Genomic DNA, 19,044 nt, shown 5'->3' on the forward strand with positions numbered 1-19,044 from the left:
TGCATGGCCATGTCCATTTCCATCCACTGCTCTCTCCTGGTTCTCCTCCTATCTCTCTGACCGCTCTTTCAGTGTCTCCCTTGCTGGCTCTATCTCCTCTCCACTTCCTCTCGCTGTTGGGGTACCACAGGGCTCGGTCCTTGGTCCCCTTCTCTTCCCTATCTATACTGCCTCATTTGGACAAACCATCCACAATTTCGGCCTCTAATACCATCTCTATGCTGACGACACCCAACTATACACCTCCTCTCATGAGATCTCTGGACCTTGCCTCCAAAATATCGCTGACTGTCTGTATCGCTGACTGTCTGTATCGCTGATACTATGTCTCCCTTTTTTCTCAAACTAACCTTCTCTAAAACTGACCTCATTTTTCCGCCTTCCAACCGACCTCCCCTCAACATCTCCATTCCAGTGTCTGGCACCATCATAGCCCCCAGACAGCATGCCCGCTGCCTTGGGGTCACATTAGACACCTCTGCTTTACCGCCAATTTCTAATCTCTGGCCCAAACATGCCACATGCAACTCAGAAATATTGCTAAAATCAGGCCGTTCCTCACCACGGACACTCTTAAGACTCTCATCCACTCGCCCTCATCCACTCCCGACTCAACTACTGCAACTTGCAACTCATTTGCCTCCCCCACACCAGACTCGCTCCAATCCATACTAAATGCGGCAGCTAGGCTCTTTTTTCTATCCAACCGTTTCTCAGATGCCTTTGCACTGTACAAGTCGCTGCATTGATTGCCTATCCACTACAGAACTAAATTTAAACTCCTCAACCTCACCCACAAAGCTCTGCATGGCGCCGCACCACCATACATTGCTCCCCTCCTGTCAGTACACCACCCAATTCGCTCACTCCCATCGACTAACACACTCAGACTAAACACCCCTGTAATACGAACCTCCCATGCTCACCTGCAGGACTTCCCCAGAGCAGCACCCATCCTCTACCCCAAGGCATCCGAACAATTCCTGATGCACGAAATTTCAGACGTGCCTTAAAAATGCACCTCTTCAGGGTAGCATACCAAATCCCGCCCCCCTTGCACCTCATGTACCCCCCACACCCCATTTGTTTCAAATTGAATGTACCTCACATTGTAATTGTTGTATTGTTTTGCATTTATCCCATGCCTGAAAGCGCTGCGGAATAAGTTGGCACTATACAAATAAAGATTATTATAAGTATATATATATCTTTTATAGGTGCAGATTTTTTCCCGCACGCGCGTTGTGTTTTTTCTGTGTGGAAAAATGTGTGAATCTCTGCTTGCCTGAACGAGCCCTTAAAATATGCAGGACAACTCGTTTGATGTAATAGTAGGGGCATCACTAATAGCTGTAAGTCTGCATGGTGCACTACACGTATCTGTGTGACTGGCCACCTATACAAGCCTCATCTATGTGCAGGTATAATACTAAGCAGCCCCCCAATGTATGATAGGTGTGAGAGTGGTCGTACATCAGTATTCTGCAACTGTGCCCCTCCATATAGCAGTGTCTTTCTGCCTGCTGGGGGGAGCTGGGGTGTGCCTGCTTTTTTTTTTTGCTGGATTTGATCATTTTTATTGAATCATTTGAAACATTTAAACTCAGTGATTAGAAATGCAGTGTGCGGCTGGGGGTCCATTTACCAAGAATGTCCTCTCTGACACTACATCTCCAATCGTATGGGGTTTTCCTTGAATGACAACAGTATTTTATGTGCGGTTTGTACAGATGAAACGTGGTTTTAATATTTTGTATTTGTAAACCCCATGCATCCAAAAACTGCATTGGAAATGTGATATGCAGTAAAAGTGTGCGGCGCACTAATGCTACATGTACAAGCACTCCGAGAGTGGATTCAGCTATACATTTCCAGGAGGGATAAAAGAGGATCAGCTTCATGTAGGGTTAGAAGATAAATTGCTCAGGATTTCTTTTATTGGCAATGCAAATACTTACTTAGACAGACAGAGGTCTTATAGTTCTTGCTCTCATGGGGTATTTGGCCCCAGAAATAGATACAGATTCTGCACCCAATGTTGTGCCCAATTCACACCATTTTAGCATTCCATGGATTGGCAGGCAGATCCCGGCTGCAGATCATATAGGATACATTTTTCTCCATGCTGATTTTCAAATCCACATTGCAGCAATAATATTGGCTTGATAAAGGTGTTATTATTACACCGAAACGCGTTGGCTATGCCTCCTAGAAATAAAGTGAAGACCTGACCCGCTTGCCGTGCAGTAATATTTGCGACCCGAGGGATTTAGAAGAGTCAGCACTTGTTCTATACATCCCCCTCCTCCGGAGTAAGTGCCGTTCTTATTTCTTGCTTGTCTCGGATTGAAGACCTATTTGGGTTATCTTCTTGCATATTCTACGAGCGCAAACCTTTTTTATTTAAAACTTGTTGTTTGCTTCTTTTCTGGGGGCCATTCTCCGTGAGAGAATCCCCCATACTGTCGTTGTAGCTCTCCTCGACTATGAAGGATATGAAAATGCTAAGACGGATAACCCACCATTAATCCTTTGGCGCTATCTGAACTGTTGTGTTTTTTGAACATTACAGCAATAAGAATTGACATGACAATCACACGGAAACCAGATCCGGCGGGCGAATGCGTATTTACCCCATTGACAAGAGCTGCAGCAGAACTCCAAACTATAACTTCAATATTCTACCATGGATTAAATGGACAGACCCATGGAAAAAAAATCTAGCATGGATATGGCAGTTTGAAACCCGTGTAAACGACACCTTAGGGCTCAGCCACACGGGCGTTTTGCCGCACAAATTTTTGAATGCATCAGTTATGCGTTCAAAAATTTGCGTCCCCAAAGTGGGCGTCACGGCAGGAAAAAGTGCGCTGCCCGCTATCCCCTGCTGCGGCTGTGACAGCTGCAGCAGGGGATTCCTTGGATGTGAAACCCCTGGATGCTGTCACATTCAGGGGTTCCACCTGTGGTCAATGGGGCCAGCCCCATTGAGCGCAAGGTGTTTCACATCCAGGGGTTTCACATACACAGAACACCGGTTTGCTGCAGTTACATGCATTCTGCGAACCGGTGTCCTATAATTTTCGCCGCGTGTGTTTATGCGCATGTAAAATTCACACATGTGCACACTCCCATTAAAAAGCATTGGTTCTATTTAAATGCAGCCAGCAAACACAACTGACAGACGCGCGTACAAACGCCCGTGTGACTGAGCCCTTATACTGTGTGTGGATGAGAAACCAGGACAACAGCTGGTTACAGGTACTCACCGGGCCGAGACATTTCCGAGTTTTGTCATATTTTGGTACACAAAATGCTTTGTACACAGAGCTCCCAGGATAGCAACACCCGCTGTTACATTGGTGACTGCGAAAACATGGATCTCCATAGTTCTAAATGTAAAACAGACAAAATAGAAGTTAGTGAAGATTATTACAGGCTTGTTGACTCTTCCATAATGTCCATGAGCGTCCCAGACAAAGGGGAGAACTCCCAGATTTATATGTCACCAAAGCCTCTGGAAAGATGGAAAATAAATATCCTGTGGCCCTGGCGGCAGATGTATGGCAGGCAGTCAGGGACATGCAGACTTATCTCGCTTTAGGTTTCCCAATCTTAATTTTAAAAATAATAATCTTTATTGTTTTTCTGAGCAAGTTATCCATAAAAATCACAGATGGCTAACATTTTTTTTTTACAACATTTTTTTATGAAAATGTTTCATTTTACAAAGGAATATAACATTGAGATAATGTATGAAGGCGTACAAGGCTGGCTGGGTTAGTGGTAATAGTACAATTCTAATCCATTATAGCCAGATTCTTCTCTAGCTTTCATTGTTGTTTTGTCTGAAAAACAATTCAAAAACCTCATTGGCCTGGCCAGGACCAACACTGCAGAAGGGGAAAAGGAGGGAGGTAGGCAGGTATTGGGGTGGGGTAGGGAGAGGGAGGGGGCGTTCTTCTCTCATGGGGCAGCAACCCAAGGGGGGCGGGATCCCCATGGTTAGCTTTCGGGCTTTGTATTTATAGTGCAGTTGAGGTGCCAGCCTCCACTATAGGGAGGGTGTAATCTATCCATGGGGTCCAAATATTCAGAAATCTGTCATACCTATCCTCTGCAATTGATGGTAATTTCTCATTAATCAGGTACAAATTTATTTGGCGTTTGACCTCAGAGAAGTCCAGTGAGGTATTTTGCCAAGATCGAGTGATAGTTTGTTGAATGAAATCACCTTTCTAGAGTTTGGAGATATATTTGTAATCCTTTTGTTCAGTAGGGCTTCCCATGGGTTTTTACGCAGGTTATGATTAGTTACTGTATAGATGAGGAATAGAGATGAGCGAGCACCAAAATGCTCGGGTGCTCATTACTCGGGACGAATTTTTCGCGATGCTCGAGGGTTCGTTTCGAGTAACGAACCCCATTGAAGTCAATGGGCGACCCGAGCATTTTTGTATATCGCCGACGCTCGCTAAGGTTTCCATTTGTGAAAATCGGGGCAATTCAAGAAAGTGATGGGAACGACACAGCAACGGATAAGGCAGGCGGGGGGGCTACATGTTGGGCTGCATCTCAAGTTCCCAGGTCCCACTATTAAGCCACAATAGCGGCAACAATGCCCCCCCCCCCCCAACAACTTTTACTTCTGAAAAGCCCTCATTAGCAAAGCATACCTTAGCTAAGCACCACACTACCTCCAACAAAGCACAATCGCTGCCTGCATGACACTCCACTGCCACTTCTCCTGGGTTACATGCTGCCCAACCCCCCCCCCCCTCTGCACGACCCAGTGTCCACAGCGCACACCAAATTGTTCCTGCGCAGCCTTCAGCTGCACTCATGCCACACCACACTCATGTCTATTTATAAGTGCGTCTGCCATGAGGAGGAACCACAGGCACTCACTGCAGAGGGTTGGCACGGCTAGGCAGCGACCCTCTTTAAAAGGGGCGGGGCGATAGCCCACTATGCTGTACAGAAGCAATGAGAAATAGAATCCTGTGCCACCGCCATCAGGAGCTGCACACGTGGGCATAGCAATGGGGAACCTATGTGCCACACACTATTCATTCTGTCAAGGTGTCTGCATGCCCCAGTCAGACCGCGGTTTTTTATAAATAGTCACAGGCAGGTACAACTCCGCAATGGGAATTCTGTGTGCACCCACAGCATGGGTGGCTCCCTGGAACCCACCGGCTGTACATTAATGTATCCCATTGCAGTGCCCATCACAGCTGAGGTAATGTCATGTTTAATGCAAGTGGGCTTCGGCCCACACTGCATGCCCCAGTCAGACTGGGGTTCTTTAGAAGTGGACACATGCAGTTACAACTCCGTGTGGACCCACGGTATGGGTGGCTCCCTGGAACCCACCGGCGGTACATAAATATATCCCATTGCAGTGCCCAACACAGCTGATGTAACGTCAGCTGTAATGCAGGTGGGCTAAAAATTAATTGGATTACACTGTAGGCGAGGGCCCCCAAAAATTGGTGTACCAACAGTACTAATGTACCTCAGAAAAATTGCCCATGCCCAACCAAGAGGGCAGGTGAAACCCATTAATCGCTTTGGTTAATGTGGCTTAATTTGTAACTAGGCCTGGAGGCAGCCCAGTTAAAATAAAAATTGGTTCAGGTGAAAGTTTCAACGCTTTAATGAGCATTGAAACGTATAAAAATTGTTTACAAAAATTATATGACTGAGCCTTGTGGGCCTAAGAAAAATTGCCCGTTCGGCGTGATTATGTGAGGTTTCAGGAGGAGGAGCAGGAGGAGGAGGAATATTATACACAGATTGATGAAACAAAAATGTCCCCGTTTTTGATGGTGATAGAGAACGATGCTTCCATCCGCGGGTGCAGCCTACGTATTGCTTAGGTATCGCTACTGTCTGCTGGTGAAGAAGAGAAGTCTGGGGAAATCCAGGCTTTGTTCATCTTGATGAGTGTAAGCCTGTCAGCACTGTTGGTTGACAGGCGGGTACGCTTATCCGTGATGATTCCCCCAGCCGCACTAAACACCCTCTCTGACAAGACGCTAGCCGCAGGACAAGCAAGCACCTCCAGGGCATACAGCGCGAGTTCAGGCCACGTGTCCAGCTTTGACACCCAGTAGTTGTAGGGGGCAGAGGTGTCACCGAGGACGGTCGTGCGATCGGCTACGTACTCCCTCACCATCCTTTTACAGTGCTCCCGCCGACTCAGCCTTGACTGGGGAGCGGTGACACAGTCTTGCTGGGGAGCCAGAAAGCTGTCAAAGGCCTTAGAGAGTGTTCCCCTGCCTGTGCTGTACATGCTGCCTGATCTCCGTGCCTCCCCTGCTACCTGGCCCTCGGAACTGCGCCTTCTGCCACTAGCACTGTCGGATGGGAATTTTACCATCAGCCTGTCCGCCAGGGTCCTGTGGTATAGCATCACTCTCGAACCCCTTTCCTCTTCGGGTATGAGTGTGGAAAGGTTCTCCTTATACCGTGGGTCGAGCAGTGTGTACACCCAGTAATCTGTAGTGGCCAGAATGCGTGTAACGCGAGGGTCATGAGAAAGGCATCCTAACATGAAGCCAGCCATGTGTGCCAGGGTACCTGTACGCAACACATGGCTGTCCTCACTAGGAAGATCACTTTCAGGATTCTCCTCCTCCTCCTCTTCCTCCTCTGGCCATACACGCTGAAAGGATGACAGGCAAGCAGCATGTGTACCCTCAGCAGTGGGCCAAGCTGTCTCTTCCCCCTCCTTCTCATGCTCCTCCCCCTCCTCCTCCTCCTCAACGCGCTGAGATATAGACATTAGGGTGCTCTGACTATCCAGCGACATACTGTCTTCCCACACCTCCGTTTCCGAGTGCAAAGCGTCTGCCTTTATGCTTTGCAGGGAACTTCTCAAGAGGCTTAGCAGAGGAATGGTGACGCTAATGATTGCAGCATCCCCGCTCACCATCTGGGTAGACTCCTCAAAGTTTCCAAGGACCTGGCAGATGTCTGCCAACCAGACCTACTCTTCTGTAAAGAATTGAGGAGGCTGACTCCCACTACGCCGCCCATGTTGGAGTTGGTATTCCACAATAACTCTACGCTGCTCATAGAGCCTGGCCAACATGTGGAGCGTAGAGTTCCACCGTGTGGGCACGTCGCACAGCAATCGGTGCACTGGCAGATTAAACCGATGTTGCAAGGTCCGCAGGGTGGCAGCGTCCGTCTTGGAGTTGCGGAAATGTTCGCTGACCCGGCGCACCTTTCCGAGCAGGTATGACAAGTGTGGGTAGCTTTTCAGAAAGCGCTGAACCAGCAAATTAAAGACATGGGCCAGGCATGGCACGTGCGTGAGGCTGCCGAGCTGCAGAGCCTCCACCAGGTTATGGCTGTTGTCACACACGACCATGCCCGGTTGGAGGCTCAGCGGCGCAAGCCAGCGGTCGGTCTGCTCTGTCAGACCCTGCAGCAGTTCGTGGGCCGTGTGCCTCTCATCTCCTAAGCTGAGTAGTTTCAGCACGGCCTGCTGATACTTGCCCACCGCTGTGCTGCCGTGCCGCGCGACACCGACTGCTGACGACGTGCTGCTGCTGACACATCTTGATTGCGAGACAGAGGTTGCGTAGGAGGAGGTGGAGGAGGAGGGTGGTTTAGTGGAGGAAGCATACACCGCCGCAGATACCACCACCGAGCTGGCGCCCGCAATTCTGGGGGTGGGTAGGACGTAAGCGGTCCCAGGCTCTGACTCGGTCCCAGCCTCCACTAAATTCACCCAATGTGCCGTCAGGGAGATATAGTGGCCCTGCCCGCCTGTGCTTGTCCACGTGTCCGTTGTTAAGTTGACCTTGGCATTAACCGCGTTGGTGAGGGCGCATACAATGTTGCCGGAGACGTGGTCATGCAGGGCTGGGACGGCACATCGGGAAAAGTAGTGGCAACTGCGAACCGAGTAGCGCGGGGCCGCCGCCGCCATCATGCTTATGAAAGCCTCCGTTTCCACAAGCCTATACGGCAGCATCTCCAGGCTGATCAATTTGGCAATGTCCACGTTTAACGCTTGAGCGTGCGGGTGCGTGGCGGCGTACTTGCCCTTGCGCTCAAACAGTGGCGCTAGCGACGTCTGGATGCTGCGCTGAGAGACATTGCTGGATGGGGCCGAGGACAGCGCAGGTGAGGGTGTGGGTGCAGGCCAGGAGACGGTCGTGCCTGTGTCCTCAGAGGGGGTTTGGATCTCAGTGGCAGGTTGGGGCACAGGGGGAGAGGCAGTGGTGCAAACCGGAGGCGGTGAACGGCCTTCGTCTCACCTTGTGGGGTGCTTGGCCATCATATGCCTGCGCATGCTGGTGGTGGTGGCTCCCCAGCTGATCTTGGCACGACAAAGGTTGCACACCACTGTTCGTCGGTCGTCAGGCGTCTCTGTGAAAAACTGCCACACCGTAGAGCACCTTGACCTCTGCAGGGTGGCATGACGCAAGGGGGCGCTTTGGGAAACAGTTGGTGGATTATTCGGTCTGGCCCTGCCTCTACCACTGGCCACCGCACTGGCTCGGCCTGTGCCCACACCCTGACTTGAGCCTCCGCGTCCTCGCCCGCGTCCACGTCCTATAGGCCTACCCCTACCCCTCAGCATGCTGTATTACCAGTAGTGCAGAAACAGAACGCTGTAATTAAATGTGCCGCTTATTGGTCTGTGGTTGGAGGCTGACTTCGCTTACGGAACGCCAGGAAATAATTTTGCGCAAGCCTGCTGTAACACTTAGCTGGCTGCGTATGAATTAGGAGGTCAACTACACCCAGCACAGTCCCAGAACACTGAGGACAGTCACAGGCAGCCCAAATAGATTTTTTTCCCCAAATGTTTTTGCAAAGGCCCACTGCCTATATTCAATAAATATGTCTTCTGTCCCTGCATCACCACTACTGGCCCTGGAGTATGTAAAATAACTGCAGACTGTTGCACTGTAGACTGGAATGTGATGTAACAGCCAACACAGAGCCAGGAAATAATTTTGCGCAAGCCTGCTGTAACACTTAGCTGGCTGCGTATGAATTAGGAGGACAACTACACCCAGCACAGACCCAGAACACTGAGGACAGTCACAGGTAGCCCAAATAGATTTTTTCCCCAAATGTTTTTGCAAAGGCCCACTGCCTATATTCAATAAATATGTCTTCTGTCCCTGCCTCACAATATATGTCTTCTGTCCCTGTCTCACAATATATGTCTTCTGTCCCTGCCTCACAATATATGTCTTCTGTCCCTGCCTCACAATATATGTCTTCTGTCCCTGCCTCACAATATATGTCTTCTGTCCCTGCCTCACCACTACTGGCCCTGCACTATGTATAATTACTGCAGGGCGCAATGCTCTGCACGGCCGATATAAAAAAAAAAAAAAAGTGCAACACTGCAAAAGGCAGCCTCCACAGTACTGCACACGGTTAGATGTGGCCCTAAGAAGGACCGTTGGGGTTCTTGAAGCCAATAATACTCCTAACACTCTCCCTATAGCAGCTCTGGCACCAACAGCACTTTCCCTCCTCTATGTCAGAACAAATCTACGGCGAGCCGCGAGAGGGGCCGATTTTTATACTCGGGTGACACCTGATCTCGCCAGCTACTCACTGCAGGGGGGTGGTATAGGGCTTGAACGTTGCAGGGGGAAGTTGTATTGCCTTCCCTGTCTTTCTATTGGCCAGAAAAGCGCGCTAATGTCTTAGAGATGAAAGTGAAAGTAACTCGAACATTGCGTGGTACTCGTCTCGAGTAACGAGCATCTCGAACACGCTAATACTCGAACGAGTATCAAGCTCGGACGAGTACGTTCGCTCATCTCTAATGAGGAAGTATACTCTAATCCAGAGTCTTTTGACTCGAGTGCAGTACCACCATATGTGAAACATATCTCCTGGGGAGGAGCATCCCCAGAAACAGTCTTTAGAATGACCTGGAACCGCGTGAGAAATTCTTGTAGGGACTGAGTACCAGCGTAATAGGATTTTATATGAGGTTTCTAACATCAGTGTATTGCGGGCACCACAATTGGTTGATCTCCAAATCTGGGACCATTCTTAGTCATTTAGAATGTTGCCTTTATCTCGCTCCCATTTTGCTACATATGGTAGTTGCAAACGATAGGAGGTATGTACAAGGCCCGAATATATTTGTGAGATAAGGCCTTTTGCTTGTGGGTATTTGAGACAGAATGTTTCAAAGGGAGTTGTTTTTAATGAGGAGTTTGTGTTTTTGAGAAAAGAGGTTATGAAATTCTTGAGCAGTAAATAGCGGAATATTTCAGAAGATGGTAGGCCAAACTTCTCCTGAAGGGCAGGGAATGTAATTATACCATTTAACGAAAGTAAGTGGTGTATTTTGGATATACCTTTGCTTGTCCAACTTTCAAAGGACAGTGGGGAGTCAAGACCTGGTGGGAATAAGGAGTTATTCAAAAATGGTAGAAGGGGTAAGTGAGGGGAGATCAGTTTCCCAGAGTATGTCATGGAATCCAAGATTTTTAGGGAATGTTTTATAATGGGGTTAGAGATAGGTTGTCTAGGAGTCGGAGTATTCCACAAAATCGAGTCCACTGTGAGAGGGTATAATTCCATGGCCTCCAGAGCAAGTCAAAGAGGCACATTGGTTGTGGAATGAAGGAGGGCTAGTTGGGCCACCTGGGCAGCTTGGTAGTATTTCAATATATTTGGGGCTCCCAATCCTCCCTGCAGTCAGTCTGCATAAAGTAGAGCACAACACCCTTGGAACAGAGTTATTCCAAATAAAGCGGAGGGTCATCTGCTGAAGTATCTTCATGATGTGCCCAGGTACATGTATCGGAAGAGCTCTAAAAAAGTAAAGCAGTTTAGGCAGAAATGTCATTTTTGGGGAATTCACTCTTCCAATCCATGAGATGTGGTATCGGCCCCAGCTTTCCAGAAGTAGTCTGAGCATGGCAATATTGCTCACATGCCACCAGCTACGGGACTATTATCGTTTAATCAGTCACGGAGTACGGGATCCACCTATGCCACTGTATACATATTATGTATCCTCCCATATCGGGGTGTGCTCTCCAGGCTGGGCCTTACCTGATTGGTTGTCATTGTCTCACACCCTTAGGGGTGTATTTCTTATTGCCTCTTAAAAGTGTTGTTAGGGCTTACTGGCTTCATTGCTCTCCAGTCTACGTTCTGGGCTGCAGATGCTGGCACGTCCGTGGTTCCTTAGCTAGATCTAGTTGGGCTACAGTTATTATTATTACCTAGACTAGGTCTTGTATTTATCGAGTATGGGCTCATTACATTTGGGAACTTATTAAGCTAATGAAACTTTATCTTATCATCTGCTGAGTATTGGCTCAGATGTGATAAGAATCGTCTGGGGGCTAAGCTATTTTCAGCTCTGGAAGCCACTTGAGGGCTATTCCTCAAAGGTTTCTTATTAGTCCGCTATTTGCACGTGGATGGACCCAGGCCCTATGACAATCCTGGTCATTAGGGACACACATTAACGTGTGTTCTATCTACTTTGGACGGTCTGATAGGACAATTCTCCATTTGTAACATGATTCAGTATCACAACGAGATTCTCCTTGTTAGCATCTCTTTGCCAGTATCGGCTCTACTATTTCTACAAGGCGTATACAGTCTGTATCACCTTTCCAAATTGTTACTCTATTGGCAATTTGTTCCTAATCATCTAGGGTTCCTGATGTGTCACTTAGTTGACGGAAACGCATTGAACCAATACCAGAACCCGACCAGTTCCTTTGAGATCGGAACTGAGTCATTTCACTTACAATCATAAATGAGTTATTCTGAATCAATATCCTAACAATTACTAATAACTCCCACATCAGTAGGTTTAATCTTTGACTACCCTTCTTCGAGAGCGAGCACTATCATTAGGGGTCCCTCTAAGGAGAAAAACTAGAATTGTATCAGCTAGTAGCATCACTCATGTCCTAAGTGAGAGATATTCTGCATCAGAACTAACACTAGCCACTGGTTCATCCTCATGTGGCTGATTAGTGATTAATAGTTGAGATATTTTTTCACTATCGATGGGGTCTTCTGGGACTCCTGCTCTTCTTGTTGTGTTCTAGATGTTGTGTGCCTTGTATGTCTTTTGAGGCGCATTTTTTAAAATTTATCAATAAAAGTTAATTTTTAAAGAAAGGATCAATGAATGAGTTTACAGAGGAGTGGCATGTAATTTTGCTCATATAGCGAGGTGTAGGAGCTTGTTAAATTATGCCCAAGTAGCCCAATGTCCCCATCATCCATCTAAAGGGGAAGTTGGTTTGGAGTAGGGAGACCATATCTGGGGGTAATGTGTGGTTGAAAGCTTTTGACTTTGTGATGTTAATGATAAGGCCAGACAGAGACCCAAACCTGGACAGTTCCGCCATTAGGTTAGGGAGAGTGGTATGGGGAGAAGGTATTATAGCCAATATATCATCAGCAAACATGCTAATTTTATGGTGATTAGAGGCAATTTCAATTCACCTGATGTCAGTGTTGTTTCCAATTTTAATCGCTAATAACTCTATCGCTAGAATAAAAAGGAGGGGGGACAATGGACAGCCCTGCCTTGTGCCTCGTCGGATAGAGATGTTAGCAAATCCAAGAAAGCGCTGAAGAGCCTTCAAATTATCTGGTTTAGCCCATTGTCCGATTGCCGCAACCTTGTCTGACTCCATACACATATCAGTTGGGGTAACGATATACCCAAGGAATGACACGCGTTTGACCCCAAATGAGCACTTCTCCAATTTAACATACAATTGGTGCTCCCTTAGCAGCTCTAACACTAAATGGAGATGTCTGACATGCATGTCCCGATCCGACGAGTACACCAAAATGTCGTCAAAATACACAACCATAAAATCCCCTAGATAATCATGGAAGACCGCGTTCATAGACTCCTGAAAAACCGCAGGGGCGTTGCATAACCCGAAGGGCATAACCATACACTCGAAGTGCCCCAATGGGGTGTTGAACGCAGTCTTCCACTCGTTACCAGACTTAATATGTTTAAGATTATAAGCTCCCCAAAGGTCAAGCTTGAAAAACCAGTGTGCTCCCACCACCTGATTCAACAGATCAGGGATCAGAGGGAGTGAGCACTGATTTTTTATGGTGATTTTGTTTAAAACCCAATAGTCAACATAAGGCTCCAGGTGTTGACTTTGATGGTCTGATATGTTCCTTGGCTAAAGCCTCTGAAATATAGGATTTAAGAGCCTCATGCTCCCTACCCGACAGATTAAATTTGGCCCGCTTAGGGATGGGACTATCCAGTACCAGATCAATCCTACAATCCCATTTGCGGTGTGGGGGTAATACCTCGGAAAGCTTCTTAGAAAACACATCTTGAAAATCCTGCAAATCAACCGGAATACTAATAGTATCGGTGGAGCACAATGTAACAGGCACTTGATTATCTTGACAGCACTCTCCCCACCAAACTAGCTCCAAAGTAGTCCAATCGAACTGAGGATTGTGCGTCCTTAGCCACGGCAATCCCAGAACGATATCAACGGACATCTTCTCCCAGACTAGAAATGAAATAACCTCCGAATGTAATGCGCCCACCATGAACCGAAGTTCTGGTGTTCTCCACTGCACTACCCCTGAGGACAGATGGGTTGCATCGATACCGGTAAAGTGGATCAACAAACCTAACGTGGTTAAACTTGATAACAGTGGTTTTACAAGCGGCAAATGGATAAAGTTCGTGGCTGACCCAGAATCAATAAATGCCTGTCCCACCCTGTGAAAAGCCTTGTAAGGCACACTACAAGGCACCAGTAATTTAGGGAGTATCTGACCTCCTAGATGACCCTCCCGACAGTCTCCTAGGAGCTAAAGCTTTCCTGCTGCATCCGTATCTGCCTTTCCTAGCAAACCCGGAACCGCCTCCGTTCTTCAGGACTCAACCGGTCCACTTCCATACCATCAGCTTCGAGGGTTGGCAGTGGGGTACAGGCTGTAGAAGTCACCAGAGACTTGGCACTGTGTTCTTGACGGTACTCTAGCTTAGTCAAAGTAGAGGGTGACGGATGGTACAGCAGTAGATCTTTTACTGTGTCAGACAGGCCTACCAAAAATTAATCTTTGAGCCTGCAATCATTCCATGCAGATTCACCTGAATACTGCCTGAAACTAAAGCAATATTCTTCTGCAGACTGGTGACCCTGGCAAAGGGCCAACAACTTACTAACTGCATAACCTGCACAATCGGGTTCATCAAAAATATTCCCGAACTCAATGAAAAATGAGCCTACCAACGAAATCAGCCAGTAAAGAATAGGCCCATGACTGAGGCCCTTCTCTGAGCAGAAATATAACAATCCCCACCCTTTGGGGCTCGGACCCAGAGGAATGAGGCCACAAGCGAAAAAACAACTTACAAGCCTCCCGGAAGACAAATAATTTTTTCCAGTCCCCCAAGAACCTCAGGTAATGGGCATTTAGGTTCAGGTACTGGATGAGCGGGCGCAACCAACTGGTGCTCATAATGGCTGAGATGCCCTGACAGGTCCTGAACCATCCCAGCCAGGTCACGAATCTGACCGGTAATTGTATTGTTGGACTCCATTCACACCGTGAATCCCACCTCAAAAAAACACAGGAATATATATATATATATATATATATATATATATATATATATATATATATAAAATTTTTTTGGCTAGGCCAATAGGATAAACCAACATGACAGGAAAACCACAGAACATAAGCAGAGCTGGATCGAGACAAGGTAACTTTCACTGGAGCAGGACTGAAGTCAGACACAGAGGGAACAGAACCAATAACTGGTAACTATCAGCAGCTGCAAGACTATATTCAGGAGTCTCCACCCATTGGTTGGAGTCTAATCAAGCCAGCTGACTGGAGCTCCCAGCCAGCCACTATAACTCACACACTCCGCACCCGCACACCAGAGCACAGCGCTGCCGCGTGCCGACCCGAACATGGGCGCAACACCATCCCAGAATGCCGTGGTGAACTGTGCCACTGCCAGCTGTGGTCCCTGACCGGTTTCATGGTAACAGGTAGTTGCTGATCATAGCTCTTGGACATAACGTGCAGTGGTGACTCAGTTTCCTCCTCCCCCTCCCCTTTTACCTCGCTTCCCATGACAAAATGAATATGTTTGACCAAAATTACTCTTTCAGACTATCATCTTAAAGATGCATGGAGAGCAATTAATCCTGAAACCAAAGACTATACTGCTCACATATGCATGCCTCATTACACAGGATTGACTACCTGTTCATCTGTGAAAAATGTATACAAACGATCACTGGACTGGAGGTGGACTCAATTACAATTTCAGATTATGCTCCAATTTCTAAGAAAATTTCAGTGCAAGACCTACCAGCTAAAGAATGGAGCTGGCAACTCAATCCTAAACTCACTGCAGATGAGAAACACAATAGCCTACTCTCAGAGAAATTGGAGGGGTTATGTAAACTAAATGATAGGCCAGAAAGCTCCACTCCAGTAGTCTGGGAAATGCAAAAAGGCGAGTTGATTGCTATGGGATCCAGAATTTAAAAACAAAGAGAACTTGAAATTAACTCCATTCTATCCCGAATTTCTAGGGCAGAGAATCTATACAAAAAGTCCATAAACTCTGATTTGCTAACTGACCTTAATAGTCTTAGAAACAAATTAAGGGATCTACTAATTGTTAAAGCTGCTAAAACATTTCAACTCTCTAAATTCAAAATATTTGCACATGAATCCAAAGGCACTAAAGCCATGATCATCTACAAAATCCAATCCCCCGCAACTAATACAGTTACAGCTACCACAGAGATCACCAAATAATTCTGAACTTACTATGAAGCTTTGTATAATTTAACAAATATTTCCCTCCCTGACTCCCTATCTGCAATCTCATCTGCCAACATTCCTTTTCCAGATTCAATAACTCTTCCTGAGTTTACGGAAGAGGTCAAAGCACAATTACTCAACCCATTAACAGCTCCAGAGATCCAAAAGGTTCTCTCATCAATTCCCAATGGGAAAAGCCAGGACCAAATGGATTCCCCATATGTTATTATATAAAAAATCTCCAGAATCCATCTCCCACCATTTCTCCAATTTTGTAAATCCCTTCCCAAACAATCTTTAGAAGCATTCATCTCCCTAATCCCCAAGGAGGACGTAACCCCAGAATTATGCAGTAATTATAGACCAATCTCCCTACTGAAAACTAACCTTAAATTGTGGGCAAAATGTATCACACATAGACTATTAGCCTTTCTCACTAAACTTATACATCCTGACCAAGTGAGATGTGTCCCAAATAGGGAAGGAAAGTTCAACATATCTCACATCATACAGGCAATAAACTATGCTAGGCTGAAGATCTCTCTTGTTCTACTTAGCGCAGATACTGAAATTTTTTTTTTAGAGTTACCTGGAACTACATGAGAGGTACCTTGTATAGATTTGGTGGCCCAATGCAAGTAATCTCAGCTATCTTCTGCCTATACTGGAAGCCCACAGTCATGGAGCGGGTCAATGACACTTTGTCAAAACTCTTTGCATTCTAAAACAGCTCCAGGCAAGGTTGCCCACTTTCACTCACCCTATATGTTTTTATGATCGAAGCAGTACTTCAAAAAATAAGATAAGAAATTGGATTAAAAGTCTGAAAGGTCAAACACACCATTTCAGCCTTTGCTAATGATCTCCTAATACTGACAACAAATACCAAAAAAAGCACTCTCAGCAATCTTAACATTTTTGATTTTTTGGGAATTTTTCCAACTTCAAAATAAGCTGTGATAAATCCAAGGCTTTAAATATATCTGCTCCTAATTACTTGATTACAGTCATAAAAGACAAACCCCTTTGCATGGCCCACCCAAGGTATTAAATATGTGGGTATTACACTAACACTAGACCTATCCATCTATATATATATATAACTAGCTGATATACCCGGCTTCGCCCGAGTTAATTTGGTACTGGTGTTTATCTGGTGTTCACACGGAAAATCGTATGAAGTCGTCGTTACTTTAGAGATACCGAGGAAAAACATATGTTCACCATTTTGCATGGTTCTTTGCGTTACTCAGGAAACACCTCGGGGAGGTTACCATACAATGTTTCCTTTATATAAAATGACATCAGGAAGTGAGAGAATTAGATTACGTACGTAAAATTTGTACGCTAATTATTTTGCGCTTAGAATTGAATAATCGAGTTGGGACCCATTAACTTTTCCTATGTTTGACATAATCAATACCCGTGCAAAATTTCACGTTTCTATGACTCTGGGAAGTGAGAGAATTACATTCCATACGTAAAATTTGGACGCTAATTCTTTTCCGCATAGAATTGAATAATTGAGTTGGGACCCATTAGTTTTTCCTATTTATGACATAATCAATGCGCATGCCAAATTTCAACTTTCTATTACACCAAGAAGTGAGAGAATTAGATTCCGTATGTAAAATTTGGACACTAGTTCTTTTGTGCTAGAATTGAATAATCAAGTTGGGACCCATTAACTTATTCTATTTATGACATAATCAATGCTCCTGCCAAATTTTAAGTTTCTATGATATTGGGAAATGAGAGATTTAGATTATGTACGTAAAATTTTAACGCTAATTCTTTTGCGCTAGAATTAAATAATCATGTTGGGACCTCTTTACTTTTCCTATTTTGGATATAATCTATGCTCTTACCAAATTTCATGTTTCTACGACATCGGGAAGTTGGAGAATTAGTGGTCAGTCAGTCAGTGAGTGAGTCAGTGAGAGCTTTCGTCTTCTATATATATAAAAATGAATGTATGTTTGTGTGTCTGTCTGCGTGTCTGTCTGTCTGTTTGTCCTTTATGCGCTACTACACCATTCATCCGATCGCCATGAAACTTTGGGAAGTTGTTGAGTACACTCCTGGGAAGATTATAGACATAGTACAACTATCCTACGATAAATGGCGCGCGTGTGAGCGTCTTCGACAATTGTGCCCCCCCCCCCCCCAAGTAGATCGTTTGATTTCCATCATTGCCACTAATTCTCTCACTTCGCGATGTCATAGAAACTTGAAATTTGGCACGAGCATTGATTATGTCATAAATAGGAAAAGCGAATGGGTCCCAACTCCATTATTCAATTCTAAGCACCAAAGAATTAGCGTCCAAATTTTACGTACGGAATCTAATTCTTTCACTTCCCAATGTCATAGAAACTTGAAATTTGGCACGAGCCATGATTATGTCATAAATAGGAAAAGTTAATGAGTCCCAACCTGATTATTTTTCTAAGCGCAAAAGAATTAGCGTCCAAATTTTACGTACGGAATCTAATTTTCTCGCTTCCCAATGTCATAGAAACTTGAAATTTGGCACGAGCATTGATTATGTCATAAATATGAAACGCTAATGGGTCCCAACTCGATTATTCAATTCTATGCACCAAAGAATTAGCGTCCAAATTTTACGTACGGAATCTAATTTTCTCACATAGAAACTTGAAATTTGGCACGGGCATTAAATATGTCATAAATAGCAAACGCTAATGGGTCCCAACTCGATTATTCGATTCTATGCGCCAAAGAATTAGCGTCCAAATTTTACGTACGGAATCTCATTTACTCACAAAAAAAATTTGAAATTTGGCACGGGCATTCAATATGTTATAAATAGGAAAAGCTAATAGGTCCCAACTCGATTATTCAATTCTATGCGCCAAAGAACTAGCGTCCAAATTTTACGCACAGAATGTAATTTTCTCACATAGAAACTTGAAATTTGGCACAGGCATTGAATATGTCATAAATAGGAAAAGCTAATGAGTCCCAACTCGATTATTCAATTCTATGCACAAAAGAATTAGCGTCCAAATTTTACGTACGGAATGTAATTTTCTCACATAGAAACTTGAAATTTGGCACGGGCATTGAATATGTCATAAATAGGAAAAGCTAATGGGTCCCAACTCCATTATTCAATTCTATGCGCCAAAGAATTAGCATCCAAATTTTACGTACGGAATGTCATTTTCTCACATAGAAACTTGAAATTTGGCACGAACATTG

At 45.5% G+C, this 19,044-nt stretch overlaps 1 protein-coding gene across 5 annotated transcripts in view; it reads right to left on the reverse strand.

Annotated features, from left to right (window-relative positions):
• The window catches only part of LOC136588552 (leucine-rich colipase-like protein 1), a 148,950-nt gene that overhangs the window by 85,983 nt on the left and 43,923 nt on the right, over positions 1-19,044 (reverse strand). For 4 of the 5 annotated variants that reach the window (XM_066587877.1, XM_066587904.1, XM_066587912.1 and 1 more), the window contains exon 3: positions 3,270-3,392. The exons of the other annotated variant lie outside the window; for it this stretch is intronic. In XM_066587877.1, the coding sequence (XP_066443974.1) occupies positions 3,270-3,392 (123 nt within the window). The remainder of the gene's footprint in view (positions 1-3,269; positions 3,393-19,044) is intronic. 5 annotated transcript variants of the gene reach the window in all.

This window comes from Eleutherodactylus coqui, chromosome 1 (genome assembly GCF_035609145.1).
Source record: "Eleutherodactylus coqui strain aEleCoq1 chromosome 1, aEleCoq1.hap1, whole genome shotgun sequence".
Classification (NCBI taxonomy): Eukaryota; Metazoa; Chordata; class Amphibia; order Anura; family Eleutherodactylidae; genus Eleutherodactylus; species Eleutherodactylus coqui.